General features: G+C 53.5%; 1 protein-coding gene across 1 annotated transcript; it reads left to right on the top strand.

Moving 5' to 3' along the window:
- Nucleotides 1-7,291: 7,291 nt before the first annotated feature.
- On the top strand, nucleotides 7,292-11,281 carry CDX2 (caudal type homeobox 2). The gene is made up of 3 exons (XM_062514688.1): nucleotides 7,292-7,796; nucleotides 9,968-10,113; nucleotides 10,308-11,281. The coding sequence occupies exons 1-3, from the start codon at nucleotides 7,292-7,294 to the stop codon at nucleotides 10,473-10,475; spliced, it is 819 nt and encodes a 272-aa protein (XP_062370672.1). The 3' UTR covers nucleotides 10,476-11,281.
- The last annotated feature ends 7,242 nt before the right edge of the window (nucleotides 11,282-18,523 follow it).

The following is an 18,523-nucleotide window of genomic DNA, read 5'->3' as shown; positions in this document are numbered from 1 at the left end:
AAGCTGCGGGAGGCCCCGGGGAGTAGGGCTGGGAATGAGGGTGTCGGTCAAAAGGAGTCCCCAGCCAAAACCTCGTAGCACCGATACGACAAATCCAGCGTCGGCACAAACCGTACCGCCCCGCCTCAATCCCCCTCAAAGCGTTTTCCCAACCAACCACGTCCCTGTGTCACAGGTAGCAGGGACCAAAAAGGTAAGACACCCTTCTCTGTCCCAGTCGAGAGAAACTGGAGGTTTCCTTCTCCAACACGTCATGCTTGTGGGTTTGGAATACCATGTGTTGAACCAGAAGAGAAGGGCATAAGTGACCCTGTCATGCATGCTAGCAGTGGCTTTCAATCCACATGTTCATGGAGGGTACTGTGAAACGCGATGCTCCCAGACACAGAATTAGATCACATCCTCAGTATCTCAGGGCTCGGGTTTCCCGTTCTGTCACCTTCCCTCCTGCATCAATGGCTAAGGACTTAGACCATGCAAAGAAAAACAGATTTAAAAAAACAGGCACAAAAAGACCCACGTAGATCTGTGGTTGAAAAGGCTTCAAATGGCTTCAGAAAGAGCTGGAACCTGAGCCCAGCTCCTTCTCACCCTTGGTGAGCATCCCAGCACTACGGAATGGCCCAGCAGGAGTCCTTCCAGGCAGGTTGTCTGTGACCTGGGCTAGATTCATGCTTCCTGAAATGCTTTGCGATGAGATAAATAGTGCAGCTGCTTAGGGCAAGGATCCTGCCTTCTAGGTCACTGACAGAATAAAATTTACGTGTTTAAAGCTGGACCAGAAAACTGATAGAGTAACACTTCTAGGAGAAGTGTGTGTGCCCTGGAGCACAATCTGGTTCAGATATTAGCTGAGAAGGAATTCTGAAGACCTGTTTGTGGAAAAAGGTGGAAAAGTGGTAATGCTCCTGTGGTCACCTCCACAGAGGCACATAGACTCGCATGGGATCCAGTTCATTTAAACAGCTGGAATGAAAACAGAGAGGATATCCTGTCTGTGATCTACTCCTGCTGCCGGGTGTTGCCAAGTCTATTCACGATCCTTAGTACCACAGCTAAGCTTTGACACTTAGTTTTGACTGCCCAGAGAAGCCTCTTTCCAGGTGCTCTAGAATTCGTCTCCCTTCACTCTCTATGCATCTTCTGGCTGAAGAAAACCCAGAAGTTACTCCTAATGAGATCCCTCCAGTCCCACTAGTGCCATGACTGCCCTGTCTTCAGAGGAGGCTTGGAGGCTTCAGATCATAAAAAGAAAGAGATGTCCAGCTCTAGTTTCCAAAGTATTTCTCTTGGAGAAGTACCTATGTGACGTGTACTGAGTTCTCATTGGAAAAGCCTCCTGCGATGTAGGGTTGCCCTGGGTGAGGAGGAGCTGTGAAGCTAAACTGAGGCAGGGCTGGGCTGGTCCCTCGGAGCTAAGTCAGGGAGGAGAGGCTGGGGGAGGGGAGTGCGGGACACAGCTGGGAAGTTGGCTCTGGGTCTGCCTGGCCCTACCTTCAGCTCCTTTTGGGGCTTCTTTTCAGACCAGAAACAAAATGTAATGAGACTCCTTTTCCCTCTCAGGAGCTGGAATAAAATAGCCGGGAGCAAACGTAAGATGGTGGAGAGCAGTCAGGTACCAATTTCTCCTTGGAGGCAGAAGGACTAAGGTTTTGGGTTGGGGGTAAAGGTTTGTATGGGGAGGAAGATGAGCCTTCTGCCTTCCTACAGCCCCATCATAAGGAAAAGTCCCATGTGGGAGCCTTGTCCTGCTCCCTGCCAGGTCAAAGAAGTGCTTGGCACTTCTCTGCTTTGGACTCATACATTTGCTAGCACAAAATATTATCCACAAAGAACCATGGCCCTTCAGGGATGTGTAGAATTATGGTATTGCAAACGACAAATCATCTACATGGGTCGGCAACACCCTGTGCCTCTGCTCCCTGGAGGGGTTTATAGGACTGGGCTTACCACGGAACACAAGGCTGAGGGAGACACTGGTGTGGAGCAACCACCCCATGGCATCTTGCCATGGAAGAGTCTGGAGCAGAGCGAACAGTGGGGGAAAATCAGCAAGATTAGCATGTGTTGTGGAGATGGGGACAACACATCCAAGGGGATGCATCACCTCCCTGCTTAGGTTTCAGAGCTGGGAAATGTAGAAAATTAATAAGTGAGGAAAGCAGTGAGGGCATCAGCCTTCATATTGCACTTGGGAGGGGGAGATAGCATGGGGGCAGGCACACTGGTGGCAAATGTGTGCAAACCACTTTACAGCTCACATTCGGTGTTTTGCTCGGAACGGGAGACGACACTCATGCTAGTAGCTCCATCCCAGCAGCTGAGCCGGGGCTTGCGATTTCCTGGAGAGCGACGTGGTCTCTGGGCGAGGACTGGGAGACCGGGGGGCAACCTCTGCCTCCGTCTCCCTTGCCGGCCGTGGCTCGCCGCAAAGGCGAGAGCGTGAGGCTGGGGAGCACCTCACCGCGCTCCCGCTGCATCCCGTGCCGGGCGCTGCCGGGCCCGGGGAAGATAACAGCGGCCCTGCGTGCTGCGGGGAGCATCCGTGCATGGGCGAGGGGTGCCCTCGGGGGGCAGGGGCGGCAACAGCCGAGCCCTGGGCTCCCCTCCCGTGAGAGGGACCGCCCCCGCCCCCTGCCTGCCCGCGCCGTCGGGGCCGTCCCGCGGGTACGCGCTGCCGGGTGCCTCACGGCTCCCGGGACCGGACCAGGCTCCGGCCGTCCCAGGCGGGACATGCCAGCAGGAGCCGGGCACCAGCCCTCTGCAGGCAGCGGGGCGCTCTAGTGCAGCCTTCCTCCTCTGTGGCATTTAAAAAAACATAATAAAGTAAGGTAAAGTCAAGTAAAGAAAAGTAGCAAAATATAACTCGAGGCTCTTTCCTTGGTCAGCACAAGGGTGCCAGCCACTGGATCTGGGAGGCTGGGGGACACCCTCACCAGCCTGTGGCTGCAGAAGCTTCTGGGGTATGATACGACTTTTTTTCTTCTCTGTTTACGTTCCTGTTTCCTGAAGGGGAATAGAGCCATGTGAACTCAGGCCTGGCAACACCTGTGCAAAGAGGCAGGGCTGGCCCGGGCCGCAGGGCCGGCCGGTGGCTGTGCTGGTGCAGGGCGGCTGTGCCCCGGCCAGGCACCAGGTGCCACCTTCCTTCCCCGCCTGCTTTCTTCCCAGCAACGCGAATCCGCTCGGGAGCGAGCGTTCAGCATCTAACCCCCTCCTAGAGGCATGTGCTTAAACAAGACGAGTATCAACCCCACGATAAAAGTATTGGGTTATTCTGCAAGGTAATCTACATCAAAGCCTCGGGGGCTGCCGGCTTGAAAAGATCCAAGATGTTTTCTAAGTCCTTATCATGTCTGTGCTTAGGGGGAGTCATAAATTCCACAGGTCGGACTAACTAACACACGATTCCTCCTTCCCTTCTCTCTCCATGGCCGCCAAAGGGCTTTCAAGCGGGCTTTTTTTTTTTTTTTCCTTTACCTTGCAAACAACTCTCCCGGTTCCGTGTCGTTAAGGCGCAGGGAGATGGGAAGATCCCACCCTCCCACCCCACCCCGAGATTCTCCCAAATCACAGAAAAATGAATTATTTAAGCCACAAAACTAATAGAAATAAAGACGGCGAATCCGTATCCCCACAGGCACCCCGCCGAGTGGGAGCAGTCTCTGGAGGAGGGATCGCGGGCGCTGCACAGCACTCGGCCCTTCCCGGCACTTACGGGGGAGGACGTCTCTGACCTGGGACGGGAGTCCTCGGGCTGTGCTGCTCGACCCATTATCCCTCAGTCCGCGCCAGCTCCGTGGCCCGAGGCCCCGAAGCGATTCAAGCACCGCCTGCCCGGGCTCCGAGGGCCGGCAGCGGGCAGTGGGCAGCAGCTCTCTGCCCCCGGCTCTTCCCCGCAGACGCGCCGCTGCCCAGATTCCCCCCGGAATAATGTCGGAAATTATTTTTTCAGATCAAGTAGTAAGGCTGAGGGTGAAGGAGGAAGGCGGGGAATCCAGCGTCTGCCTAAGAGGCAGCCCTGGGTGAAACAGCCGTATGGGGAAAATATCGAGTGGAGGGGCGGGGGAAGATATTTCCCTGCGAACGGTGTCCCACACCAGGCACTTGTCAGATTGAGAGGCGTTGGGTCGCAGTTCCCCACTCAGGATCGAACGAAATAGGAAAAAAAAATCGGAGGAAGCAAAGAGGGAGAGATCAGGCCTTCTCCCATGCTCCGGTGTGGGAGTCTTGTCCCAGTATCCCTACTCCTCTCTCCTGCAGCTTTGGGCCGGAGCTGGCAGGAAAACCCGAGATGAAAGTAGAAAGGGAGCGGGCAGAACGGAGGGAAGAAAAGGGATGAAGCCCGACCAAGAGATATATATCCTGTCTCCCCGACCTCTTTGAGAAGCCCCGATAGCTGGATAGGGACGGAGGGGGGACAAATCCTATGTCAGCCACAACGAAAAGAAGCGCGAAGGGCCGCAAAGGCATCTAGGAGTGGATCGGGATCCCTCTTTTTTTACGATAAGAGTGTCCCGGGGCAGCGTGTCCCCATCCCTAGCAGCTGCCATGGGTCGCGTCCGGGGAGCAGCTGCGCAGCAGCGGAGGATGCATCGAAGCCGGGGGAAGTGGGACTTGCCCCATCTTGACGCCGACGCCTGTTAGGCTAGGACTGGTGGGACCCGCTCTTCCAAGTCCTCCCCGTAGTGGGGGGGCAAATGGGATCACTGTCAGAATGGCAAAGTAGCGGAGCAGCGCGCTGGCTGCCATTCCAGCTGGTCGCGGAGCTGCCTCGAAACCATATCCTGTTCCTCCACCGGAACCCCGAGACACTCATCCGATCCCGCGGTCGACGGCCCCCAGCCCAGACAGCTCGGGCTGGCGTCGGGTCTCACCCCAAAAAGCTGCCCCCTGGCTGCCCGGGGTTCACTGATGGAGCCATAGACACTGAATCAGGCTTTTTTGGGGGCTTGATCAGGGTTGTAGTGCGTTTTATTACAATATGTCCAGAGTTTTGTCGTTTTAATGGCCCCTTTCTCCGTTTATGGCATCATCAAATTCACATCTGCATAGATCGGCTCTGTCGGTGCTTATCGGGAGGGACACATTGAAAGGACACAGCATTTCCTTTCCAGACTGACATTTCGGTCTCCTGCTCAGCCAGCGCTGGGAGCTCCAAGCCCCGCTTCCCTCTCCTCTTTACCCCACCGTCGGGGCAGGGGGACAGTGTCACAGTGCAAATAGGTAACAGAGAGAGAAATTCCTTCCAGAGAAAACGTCTGGCAGGCATCTCCGCATCCTTGCTGTTGTACTGCTGTTACCGTAGGGTCGCAACCGCGGCCGCCTGCGACAGCCTGCGAACAAGGGACGGTGCGGGCACAAGGATTCCCGTGTGCTACGTGCAGGGTGGGGACATCCAGTTCCTCGCATAGGGGACATCCACAGCGACTCCGAGGGGGCCGTCTGTGGCCTCTTCCCGAGGAGACATGCTCCATCCTTTCCTACTTGAGCGTCCTAGTCTCCCAGGGCCACTGACACTAGATCGCTTGGGACATTTTGAGAGAGGTCACTGAATTGTCCACAGTGGCGTTAAAGCATGGCTCCGCGTCAGCCTCACTCTTAACGCCAAAGGAACGATAGAATGAGGGGAAGGAGAGTGAGATTTTCAGGGACTGGGTTCGGGATATCTGCCTTTGCAGAGCTGAAATCCGCCCTCAGCTGCAAGACGCCCCGTCTCAGTGACACTCCTTGGTGTTGCAGAACAGCCACTCACGTGGAAGGAAAAATACCCTTGGGACACGACCACGTGGATCTCCGTATGTTATACCCAGGACTCGAGGGTCCGGGACAGCGCGGGGCCCGTCTGGGGAGCCCCGGTAAGACCGAGCCGCAGCCGCCCCAAGGGACCGGGATAGCCGGTGAGAGTGGCTGAGACGGTGCTGCGCTGCTCCGGCGAAAAGTGCTGGGAAAACGGGAGGACGTTCCCGTCCCCATCCATTTTTTTCTCGGCGGGTGAAAGGTTTCCTCGCTGTGTCATGGGAAAAGATGCGAATATGCAAACGTCGTCTCGCATTGTCCCCGCTCAGGGTGAAAAGTTAAAGCATGAAAGCGGCGAGGGGAAGCTGAGAGGGGGTCGCTTCTTCAAAGGGGACTGACTGGGCTGGGGGAGCCGGCTGCCGCTTGCCTAGGAGCCGCCCTTCCAGACCCAGCATTTGCAGAGTGTTTCCAAGGAGTTGGGGAGGGAAGAAGTGAGTGTGCCTGGAGGGACAAGCCGTCGGGTTCCCCGCGGGCTCGGCCGCGCTACAGGAAGGGAATCGCCCAATAAAGTGACAGGCTCCGGGAGGGGGTTGATGGTTCCCTCCTTGAGGAGAACCATCACCTCCTCGGTCCCAAGGCCTCCCAGGGATTATCCGGCCTCGCTCCAGCGGAGGGTCTGAGGGCAGAGGGTATTTTAGATTAAGGCACCCCCAGTCCGTCCTTTCCCGGACCTGCTGGGCGCGCCCGACCTCGAAGCTCTGCAGGCACACGCGGAGGAAGGAGACAGCGCCCTTTGAGCGGGGGGGTGGGGGGGGGAGGGGGAGATTTCTTCTCTTACCTCGCCTTCATCGCCCATGACCGAGCGGGAGAGGGAAGGAAGCGTTTTACAAAAAGCCGTAGGCCGTCGCGATGGGGTTGTTGCTCAAAACAACCACGACAAAACGGCTTTGTGGATTTTTAATCAAAACTCCCTCCTCTTCCGCCCCTTTCCCCCCACAACCCCCCAATCCCAAAGCGCAGAGAAGAGCTGGCTAAAGGGCTGCCTACAGATCGGCCGTGATACACGGCTCCCATATTCCCACCCTCGGCCTTAGATCTCCCTCCCTGTCTTTTGCAAGTCTCTTGATTTCATCCTTTGAACCTGTGATTGGAGGTTAAAGTGCACCAGGTTGCAATGGAAGGAGGAAGCTCTTAAACAATAAAGGCTTGAATATTTAGCTGTGATCAGGTCGCTGCCCTCTCCTTATCTTTTTAAATGCAAATCGTCTTTTAGGGGTAGTAGCTATATACCCAGCGCCTCTCCACGTCACCTGCCTTTGGTGAGTCTGGGCCATTACTAATAGAGCCTTGTAAACAATCGTTAATCATGTAAGGACTGCCGGCCATTGGATTCGGACCGGGAGCGCGGAGGAGCGCGGAGCGCAGCGCGGGGCCGCGGCCCCTCCGCCTGCCCCCTCCCCGCCCCGGGCAGTCCGGCCCCAGGCAGCAGCGGGCGCGCCGCGGAGAGAGCCCCGAGCAGCATGTGGAGAGCCGCCGCCGGGGCCCCGCCAGCATGTACGTGAGCTACCTCCTGGAGAAGGACGGGCCCATGTACCCCGGCCCGGTGCGGCACTCGGGGGGGCTCAACCTGGCGGCGCAGAACTTCGTTGGTGCCCCGCAGTATGCGGACTACGGCGGGTACCATGTGAACCTCGACGGCGCCCAGTCCCCCGGGCCGGCCTGGCCCGCGCCCTACGCCGCCCCGCTCCGCGACGACTGGGGTACCTATGGCCAAGGGGCGCCGCCGGCCGCCGGCGCCGTCCACGGCCTCAACGGGGGCTCCCCCGCCGCCCCCATGGCCTACAGCCCCGCCGACTACCACCACCACCACCACCACCCGCACGCCCACCACCACGCCGGCCCCGCGCCCCACTGCTCCGCCGCCGGGGTCATGCAGCCCCTCAACGCCGCCAGCGCGGCCGCCAGCGCCGCCCCCGAGCCGCTGTCCCCCGGTGGGCAGCGCCGCGGCCTCTGCGAGTGGATGAGGAAGCCGGCGCAGCCCCCCCTCAGCAGCCAGGGTAAGTGCGGGCCGGGGCCAGGAGGGCGGGGGCTGCCCCGCCGACGGCTCCCCGGTACCCCGGGCAGTCCGGCAAAGCCTTTTATCGGGGAGAGCTCCTCGAAACGAGCCCGCCCGTGGGTCAGTCCTCGGGAGAACGGGGTTGCCTGGCTCCGCCGACGACCCGTCCGCGCTGCTGAGTGCCGGGCCGGCAGCGGCGGGAGCGGCGCTCCGCCGGGGAGCAGCCACTGCCGGCCCCGGGGGCTCAGTGCCCGGGGGTGAGCTCCGGCGGAGCAGGCTGGAATGGCCCGGATCCCGAGGAAACGCTCGCTCTTCCTCCCACCGCTCCGCTCTCCTGCTTATAGCCACTTAGAAGATTTTTATAACCAATTATAGTCATATAAATCATCGGCCGGTGTCGCTCCGCATTTGTTTCTGAGTCACTGGGCGCCTGCCCTTTATTAAGGTCTCCGTGCGGCCAGGCCTCCCGAGCGACAGCGGCGGCCACTTGCCAGCCCGATCCTTGCGGGGCCGTGCCGTGCCCCCGACCGGGCCGTGCCGTGCCGGGCCGTGCGAGGGCGTGCCCTCCCGGGTCAGGCCGTAGCCGGCGCCTCTCTCCCTTGTGATGTTAATCCCCCCGCAGACCCCCTCTTTTATTCCCACCGTGCATCTGCCAGGGGACATGTGTGTCCCGCGCTTTGATATACGCCTTCCACAGCTACTAACTCCTCTTTTACTCTTTTTTTTCTTTCCCTCTTATTTTTTTAATTTTAAAAATAATTGTATATAGTGGTCAAAAAAAAAAAAAAAAAGACGACTTTCGCAGTAAATAATGACTTATGGCATTCCCTTCTCATCCCCTGCCTTGCGTGACCGACGGCAGGGCCGTCGGGGGTACCCCGGTCGGAGCGGAGCGGGAGTCCCGGCTGCGCCTGTGGCCGCCGCGCCCCGGGGTAAAAGCCTCGGTGCCCCGGTGCCGACCGCTGGCACAGCCACGTCCGGGTGCTGGTGGCGGTGGAACTCTTACAGGCCCACCGCGCTTCCCACATCAGTTCGTGGTGTTCCCACAGTTTGGGCTTGTACGGTGGTGGCCGGTCCCTTGTCTCCATTCAAATTCTGCCTTTGGAGCCAGTGTTTATGTTAATGTGCAGAGCTGGGGGGATGAAAGCGCCTGCCGCCATTTGTTCAGTAGTGGTAATTCAAACAGAATGTGGCTGTCATTAAGGCTTTGAGAAGGGTTTTTCTTTGATAAGATCTCCTTGTCCTGCATTGTTTGGGATTGTGTTCCCTATTCACTGGCTCTGGGGAGTTTTCTCTGATCAGGCTTGTATCTTTGCAGGGTGCTTTTGTTGTGGTTTGCAGAGAGTTTACCTGAACAAAGTCAGCTTGCCAGCCATTAAGCACCTTGGGGGCAGAGACTCCCCGCCTCGGCTCCCTGGGGAACGGGAGGGCCGGGGACATAACCAGTTAAACAAGAAACCCTCGGGAAAAAGGAGGTCACCGGCTGCGGCGATGCGCTCTCACCGGCTGCTCGCTGGCATTCGCCTTCGGATTCCGTTGGGTTTTCGGTGTTTGGTTTGGTTCTGGGTTTTTTGTTTGTTTGTTTGTTGGCTTGAGGTGGGTTTTTTTGAGCTCTGAAGTTACATGTCACACTTCCAGGCTTTCCAAGAAATCCCTTTAGCCCCAGTGCCGTAACAGAAAAGGGAGAGCCGGGCCGGTTCACGAGTGGTTCCCCGCGGCCGCTCCCGACTCTTCGCCCTTAGCTGGCTGTTTCGCGTTTAGAAACGAAATGATCGCGCCCTGAACGGACCTTTTCTTTCTTTCCCTTTTCCTCTTACTCTATAAAAAGTTTGCTGTCTCTAGGGAAGGCAAAACAAATCCAAAAGCCAACAAGTGCACAATAAAGGTGTCCCCGCCCAAGGCACGGGTGTGCGGTGGGGCCAGGGCTGGCAACCGGGGCTGGGAGCCTGCGCCCGCCGGCATGCCTGGCATTGATGTCCCACGTCCTCAGGGAACTGAGGAACATCTCTCCTCTGCTGCGCTCAGCAGAGCCCAGGGCAGGGGGAGGCAAGCAGCAAGCCCGGGAGGGAGGGATAGGACTGCTCCTGATTTCTCTGCACCGCAGAGGGGATGGCTGCGCTCAGCTCTGCCCTTTGGCTTTGACTTTCTCAACCCTGGCTTTGTGCTCCACAGTTAAAACCAGGACGAAAGACAAGTACCGCGTTGTGTACACCGACCACCAGAGGCTGGAGCTGGAGAAGGAGTTTCACTACAGCCGCTACATCACCATCAGGAGAAAAGCGGAGCTGGCCTCCAACCTGGGGCTGTCGGAGAGGCAGGTCTGTCCCAAAAGTGGCGCTCCCTATGCACGCTACACGTGGCCGGGCTGCGCGGGGGCAGGGATGAGCGGGACGGGGCTGCGCGGGGGCAGAACGCGCGGCGGAGGGATGCGTTCTCGGGAAAAGCCCCTGCGAGCGGGATACATCATCCCCGGCCAACTGTCCCCCTCACTCCCCTGTCCACCTCCTGGCAGGTGAAAATCTGGTTCCAGAATAGGCGGGCGAAGGAGAGGAAGATCAACAAGAAGAAGCTGCAGCAGGCGCAACCCGGCGGTGCGGAGCCCCTCAGCCCCAGCGCCTCCTTGCAGGGTCCCGCGGCGGGGGCGGCCGCCTCTGGGCTGGGCCCCGCCGCCCCGCAGTGACAGCGGCTGGGGACAGAGGCGCAGGGACTGCTGGAGGACGCAGAGGACCGGGCCGGGCCGGGGGGCGCGGTGGGAGCGACCTCCCCCCCCCGATGCCCTACACTGCCCCGAGGGGCCGGCCGTGTGTACAGGTGTACAGTGTATGTGTCTCGTCGTCCGGGGGAAGCGTGTCCATCGCTTTATTAATATTATTATTATTATGTTTGGGTGCTTTTTTAACCCCGGAATTTGTTAGATAAAGTGGGGGCGCTGCCTGACAGTCAACCCCCGGTATATCTCAGGGATCGGTCCAAAAGACCTTTGCAATGTTGTTGGGCAAATGATGAATTTTAGCGGGAAAAAAAAAATTAAAGCACATTTTTTTTATTTTATATTTTATTTTATTATTTTTTTTAAATTTTCTTCTTGCAACTGTGAATATGCAAAATGTTCATTCTGCCCCGAGGGTCAGAGCAGACAAGATAAGGCACTGTTTAAACGTTCAGAAGTGAATTGCTTAATGTTAGACACTTGTAAAAGAGCCCATAAATCCAGTGCAGATAGTCATCCAGATTTATTAGCTGCAGTGCAGAGAAATTGAAAGAATTTTGTCTCTTCTGAAAAAAGTGTCCTGTCATGCTGAAGCGAGGAGCCTGTGCATGCACATTGCATGTGCAATGTCCCTTTGGTTAAACTATGTGCTGTTTCTCTCATCCTTACAATTTCTGTCTTGGGTGGGGTGGGGCTGTTTCAGTTGATTTTCCAAAGTTCCCTTTATTTTATCAGCTTTATGTAGCCTTCATCACAGCTCCATCAGAAGCAGAAATCCTCGGAAGAGTTCTGTGCTGTATTAGAGCCTACTTTGTACAGGCTGTGGCCCATTTCCACATGCTGGCTAGATGGAGGGGATGGCGGAGGGAGAGAGGGCAGAGAGGCCAAAGGACTCACTTAGACAGAGATGAAAACAAGAAAAGTCCAGCTGATTTGGCCAAATTACCCTGGCTGTTTGCCATATGTATTTCTCACTTAGGGATGGGAGAAGTCCAACTGGGAAGTGAGGCCGGGCTGGAGCAGCTACACTTCAGCCAGTGTCCTTGGCTGGGTGTGGAGCCAGCTCATGTGGGCCTGGGCCCAGCAGGGATGATGGGAGCACTGTCCAGCCCCAAACACATTATGTGGATTATTGAGTTCCCCAAGATTTAGCCCCATACTGTTCAGTTTTAGTCATCAAATTTATTTAAGCTATTCCATTTGCCTTCTTTGGGGCATTTTAGTTTTTTCTTTGTGGAAGCTTTTCTTGTCTTTTGCTAAAAGTCAAAGCAAATGCTAGCAGCATCTACAGAACTGCATGGGGAAAATGATCCGGCCAGGGCCTGTCCCTACTGACAAGGCAGCTCTCTTTGCCTAAGGAAACTTGGGAAAATGGGAAGCACCAGCCCCAAAACCTTTGCATTGCATTTTGCCTGCATGCAGCTCCATGCCTTGTAGGGCCAGGGGCTGGCAGTCCAAGAGCAGACATGTGGCCATGCAAACCTGATCCAGGGCTCCTGTGCCTGGGAGAAGACCGTGGTGGGAGGCAGCAGCTCCAGTGCAAGGAACCTGCTTGCTTTTCTGGTGCATACACGGTCTCTGAAGTGGGTCTGGCCAGGAAACACGGGCGCAACCCCAAAGCAGTAATGCTCATTGCACATGGGGTTGACACAGAGCACGTCCTGCTGGGTCCAATGTCCAGGGTTGGTTCCTGATCAGAGAGAGGCAGGAGCCAGATTCATCCTTCTGTGACTCTGAAGCGTCCTTGGATCGTTCTGGAGGAGTTGCTGGGGACAACCGGAGCTGAGCAGCAGCCAAACCGATGGTCTTGGCTCCGCAGCACCAGCCCTAAACCAGCGCAGAGCAGTTTGCACCAGGGCTCTCGGAGCTAGCAGGGCTTTGCAAGCACCATGGCCCGCTCCTCCCTCTGTGCTGTCCCCGGCCACGACGGCTCTCGGGCGGCAGCAGCCCCGGGCGGGGCCGCCCCTTCGAGGATGTCCTCTGGCGCCCGGGGCCACCCCCGCAGCATTGATCCCAGCCCGGCTGCTGCCGGAGCTGCTGCGCGTTGCTGCGATACGCCTGTCAATAAACCCTGTTTGGATTGTGGAGCAGAGCGCAAGGTTTGTTTGTTTAGTGGTTAGAGGTTCAAAAGTCGGCATTGTCCCACTGCAAATGAGCACAAGTTTTTTCTCCCTAAGGAAAAGCTGGCTGTGCTGAGTGGGAGGGAGAGATATCGATGGGCCCTTTTATTTACTTCCAGGAATAATTAATGGCAGTGAGAGAAAAGATGACCACGGAGTTATGAAAAACCATCAATAAGTAAATTAGTCACAAAGGATCTGAGGGCTTAAGAGGTGCTGCTTGCTGTAGTTTTGTTGGCATTGACCCATGCCTGTGGGGCTGGGGTGACATGGGACTGACAGAATCCAGGACTCCTTACTGCAGTGGTGGCACACAGTTGCCCCTGGCACCAACCCAGGCATGGCAGTATTTGGGACAGTCCCTGTAATCTTTCATGAGTGTGCTTCGTGGGCCGCGTTTTTTAAATGCTGAAAGTGTGAAAATTTCTTAATTGCCTGTAGGACTTTTGAGAAAGACAGTTGCTCTCATTGAGGTGAACTGTTTGATGTCCACAGAAGTTTTTTTCTCCAAAAAGTTCATTAGAGATATATAAGTAAACCTGACACATTTTAAACATCCCTGTTCCAGATGTCTTGCTCTCTGTTAGCAAACATTCATTTTCTGAGCTCTCCTCAAGTTCTTGACTCTGGCAACTCAGAACTCAGATTTCTGAGTGTAAGAAGCAAGTAACCAAGCAAATCATATCCACTCCTATGTCAAATACATCACCTCTCCCATCCCCAGCAAGCAAACCACCAAGCTTCTATCTTCCTTTATATTCCTCATGCACCATAAAGGAGTGTAAAAAGGAACAAACTGAGCACCCTATTTATTTGAGTGGATATTTACAGGTACCTGGACCAGTCCATAGCTGAACTGTGACATTGAACTCAAAGCTCTGTTTGTCAGAATTTGGCTGGTTGTGGTGACCCCCCATGGGTGTTTTTAATTCTCACAGAGCTCCGTGCAGTCCTGCAGCAGCAAGCCAACCCAGACTGGTGGGGCTCAACAGGTCAGAGCTGCTGCACCTTGCTTGCCTCACAGGAGCTGGAGCAGGAGTCCGTGGAAAGAAAAATCCAGGAAATCAGAAGGTTTGGCCCCAAGGTTGCAAGTTGGAAGTCCCCTGCTCTCCCTCTCTTGTCAGATTTTCCTGCTCCTATCACTGTACAATAACAAACCAACTGGTATTCCTTCTCTTGGCTTAAATCTTAGGCAAAATACCAGTTTCTCAAGAAAGCTCTTTGAGTCTGGGCCAAGGGATGACAACATGTGTCATAGCCCATCATAGGAAAAGCAGTAAAGTCCTTAGAGGACTTGGATGGCATCTAGAGCAAATGTCTGTGTTCTCTGATCTGAAATATCTTTTAGGAGCATTTTATGTGTCCTCACTCATAAGGCTGAGCACTCTGGATCTGCAGAATGAAGACAGGAAGCTTTTCTAAAAAGAGAAAAATAAAGAAATCTTACATTAGGAATAAGCAACAACTTCAGACTTATTGTCCATCCATCATTTTTCCCACGGAAGTGACCTCTGTTCTGGCTGTTTCCATCTGTGGATGAAGCAGTGACTAGAAGCACATATCCCAGCCATCACACAGAGGGCAGAGCCCATCCTTCAGAAACTGAAGGGGGTTTGCTATGGCAGAATGAAATCATGGCTCCAGAGGACTCTCTGGGGCCATAGGTTTCTCCTTGTTACTCCACCAGCAGCTGGTAGAAAAGGCCGTCACGGAGCTTACAATTCTGTTGACACAGCTCTGCTGTGTCATAGCCAAAATTCATGTCCGAATACTTTCCCTCAGTCCCACACAAGTAATGGAGCTGTGCGGTGAAGTTTAGAGCAGCTAGAGCCGAAAGCAAACCTTGAACTGATGCCAAAGAAGCAGCACTGGAGGCCTTCAAGGAAGCAAACAGCTTGTTAATGGTAACAAAAGTCAGCAGGACACAAGTCTGTTGAGGGCAGTCCAGCTGAGAGACTACAAGAGACTCAAGAGACCAAAGCTACCTTGGAGTGGGAGGCCATGGGATGGGTGGCCTGATGCAGCAGAGTTGCAGGTGCTAAGGAGGTGCATGCTAGGAATCTCCCTAGCAAAACAGCTCTAGTTACTGTCAGAAAGCCATGGCAGGGAAGTGTCAGAAACCTCTTGGGACAGATGGGAACAAACTCTCCCAGAAACCTTAGCAGCCTTCTGGGCTTTGCTCCAGAGCAGCTCTTAGACGGAGCAGGATGTTCCCACTCTCCTCACTGATGAGGAAGGGCGGTTTCCTTCTCACCTGCATGTTCTGCCATGCTGTGACTCCGGGCAGCACAGCTTCTTTAATGTTTCAGCTTCTGCAGTGCCCCCACTTCCATTCTCAGTTTTTGACACTTTTGGAAGTCAAATTTACCCTCTTTCAAAGATGGCAGCAGGGAGTTCCTAGCAAAGAAACAGGAAAAATTTGAGCTATTCACAAAAACAAACTGTTTGTTGCCAGGAGACTGGAATTAGAGACTTGGGCATCCTTTTCAAGCCCTGTATTTCTAAATTGAGGTATCATCTGTTTTGGGATGACACCCACTGGATTCTCCTGCTTCAAAGTAGGGAAAGGAAAGAAAAATAAAGGATGAAAACTCATGGATGATTCTCATTACGTTTTCACACAGATGTCTAGATACCGATCTGTGGTATCCATTAGACTCCAGAAGAGTTAACCACTGGTAAATAAAATTAGTAATTTTCTCATTGCTCCTAATTTCCTCTAATTAAAACACTAACTAATCTAAGACAATATCTATTGCAATCTGTATAATAGATAATCTATTTAATGTAATATCTAACCTATTGGTCCAAGTAGGTGTTTTGATTCAATTTTTCAAACTAAGGGAAGTTTATCATTACCTTTCTTAAGTGTGCTTAATAGAATCATGTAATAGTGTAGGTTGGAAGGGACCCTTAAAATTCGCCTAGGTCCTTCTGCCCTGCAATGAGCAGGGACATCTTCAAATGGATCAGCTTGCTCAGAGCCCTTTCCAACCTGACCTTGGGTGTTTCCAGGGAAGGGGCATCCACCCCTCTCTGGGCAATCCATGCCCTTCATGCCCTCTCTGGGAAACATGTTCCATTGTTTCACCACCCTCATTGTAAAAAATTCTTTCTTATATATAGTCTAAATCCAGCCTCCTTTAGTTAAGAATTCTGACAGCTCATTTCCAACCTGCTGATCCCTAGCACTTGAGCTGGACTGAAGAAAATTGTAAAGATAGCAAATGTGACATCTGTCCCTCAGCACCCCTGCACCCAGATGCAACAGGCAGGATGGGGGGAAAAACACTGGTTTTAGTGCTATTCCAAAAGAAGAGAGCAAGCCAAACAGAACACATGGAACTTCCCTGCTTTCAGCATTCTTCTTCCCTTAGTCACCCAGGTATTTTTGGGCAGCTGTCGCAAGCTCATGCAGTTTTGCTTTTGAGTCAGATCCTGTTCCCCTGACATATCTTGCTGCCTTCCACAGAGTTACAGCCTCTCCTGCAGATAACTTGTGTAGACCCAAAGACCTTTGTGAGAGAAAAGCTGCCTTATCTCCTGCATTCTTTGGAAAGGGATGTTCCTCTCTGCTCTGTCCCTTCCTCTGCTGGCATTCACAACAAATTTTCAGCCCTGAAAACCGAGATTACTTGTGGGTCTATTTTTTCCATGCCACGGTGTGACCATGCAAACAGAAAGATCACTTAGGGCTACAAGACTTGCTTGGTCTCTTCCCTCCCTGAGTGTCAAGTTAGGGCTTTCAACAAAGGCTTGCTTGTAATTAAGTCCTTGGAGAACATCTTGATGCAGAACTCAAACAGAAGCCCCCGTGCATGATTCAGGGCACTCTACAATCAGGTGGGTCTCAGGATTGTTAAGATCACAATTCTGCTCTTAAGCACCTTGAGTGCAGTACGGGCAAGACATGGACACCAAGAGGCCTCCTGAGCTTCCAAAGGCATTTAAACTCCTAAATCAAACAAGAGACAAGAGGCATAAGTATCCAAGACTTTTCTTCCTTTTTCCACAGTTTGAAAATGAGCTGATTCCTCCCATGGAGATTGTTGGAAGTCATATAAAGAGCGGTGCAACAGTTAATTACTGAGGTCTCTTTAAAGGTAACTCAAGCTTTTGATTGCATTTTAGGGAAATTCCAGTCCTCACCTGATCTAGAGGTTTTTTTGCTATTTGTAAAATTTCAGGTGAGATGGAATTTACATCAGTGAGAATTGCTTCCTATCCATAATACCAAAGAATTATTTTTCCAGTTTAAAATACTGAAGTGCTATTTCAGTAATAATCAAACCACTTGTTTTACATATATATTAAGTGCATAAGTGTATGCTGTTTTTCTGGCAATTATGATCGTTTTTTTAGAGCTTCATTCCTCCCCATCAAGAAGCTTACCTGCATCTATAGAGGTGGAGATAGAGCTAACCATGGAGATCTGAAGTGGGGTCTCTGAAAACATCTTGTGCAACTATTTCCAGGAATGTAGTGACTCAGAAGAAAAAGCGACTTTCTCTTATCAGGAGCATGTTTCTTCCTCGAGGACTTCAATCCAGAAACATGATCCTTTTTCTGCTCCCAGTAACTACATCCTGCTCTTCCAAGGCCAGAACACTTTGGACGTACTCTTTCATACTCAGTCACTCCCTCACCAATCTCCTATCATGGCTCCAAAGGTGTTTTCCATCCTCAGAGGCTTGGTCTCTGCTGACGTCTCCTGCCAGTAAAACGTGCCCTTTGTTATCTCTTTGCCTGTGGGCACAGGGTCCTGAACTGGAGCAGGAAAACACCAACACCGGCCCAAGGAAAGCAGCTGCTCAAGCCTCAAGCCGGGGCAGATGGGGCTGGCATGGTGAGGGGCCAGCAGTCCACCAGAGTCCGAGGTGGTCCAGAGTCTGGGGGGACTCAGCCTCCTCCCATGCACAGCCCTACTCAGGCATACTACCACAGACACCCAAAAACCTGCCTCCTTCCCTCTTGGTGTAGGAAAATGCTCCTATATGGTCCTTGGGCTGGGAGATACTGACACACAAATACCCTGCTGCTGACACCTTATGCAAGAGACAGCAAAAATGAAGTGCAGCATGAGAAAGAAAATAAGGAAGTTTCCTGTCTCAGAGATAAGGAGATTACTCCTACCATAGTAAGGAAAAGAGCTGGGGCTGCAGTGGCAAGTGCTCCTGAAGGCAGGGGATGCCCTCAGTGGTTCCTGCTGCCTTCCTGCTGAGAGGGAGCCCAGGCACAGCTACTGCAGGCAGCAGTGCCCCTCACCCCGACCTGGAAGCTGCCTGTGCCCCATGACAATCCTGTGGTCTGGGATGTGCTCTGAGGTCCAGAGCAAAGGGAGAGCCTGCTGAGAGGGACACAGGTAAATGTATCACAGCAGCCTGCTGAGCCCACGAAAAACATGGAAAGAAGGAGTGAGATCCCAGCAGTCACTGCTCCTTTCCAGGCAGGTTCCTCACCATGTCTCACCATGCCACTCCCTTCCCTGTCCACCCAACCTGCTCAATTCACTGGTCCCTTCCTGACAGCCCAGGAAAAAGTGAGGGCCAGTGTGAAATGTTAGGAGGGCAGTCAGCACAAAATGATAATTCATGTTGAAGGAATCAGCAGTGTTTTTATCTGACCATAAATGTTTAACCTCAACCAAACTCCTTCTTCTTTGTGAACATCATGCTCTATCTATGCTGTTCTATGAGAGACACAAGACTGTTCTCTCCCAAATATCAGCACGTGCTCATCATATCCCTTCTGCAGTGCTCTTCAAATTTAACCACTCAGTTCTGGTTCTGAGGTTCTCAGCCTGGCTCCAAGACCCTCACTGCACCAGCATCCTGCAGTATCAAACCCCTTGAGAGGAGTACTTGTCTCACAAACTCAAGATCAGTGTAGTTGCATTTC

This window comes from Cinclus cinclus, chromosome 2 (assembly GCF_963662255.1).
Source record: "Cinclus cinclus chromosome 2, bCinCin1.1, whole genome shotgun sequence".
NCBI lineage: Eukaryota > Metazoa > Chordata > Aves > Passeriformes > Cinclidae > Cinclus > Cinclus cinclus.
The sequence above is the reverse complement of the archived record's forward strand: the minus strand, read 5'-3'. Positions and strand labels throughout refer to the sequence as shown.

Coding starts and splice junctions, on each gene's coding strand:
- CDX2 (XM_062514688.1), top strand. CDS start 7,292: ATGTACGTGAGCTACCTCCTGGAGAAGGACGGGCCCATGTACCCCGGC. Junction 7,797..9,967: donor GCCCCCCCTCAGCAGCCAGG/GTAAGTGCGGGC, acceptor TGTGCTCCACAG/TTAAAACCAGGACGAAAGAC. Junction 10,114..10,307: donor TGGGGCTGTCGGAGAGGCAG/GTCTGTCCCAAA, acceptor ACCTCCTGGCAG/GTGAAAATCTGGTTCCAGAA.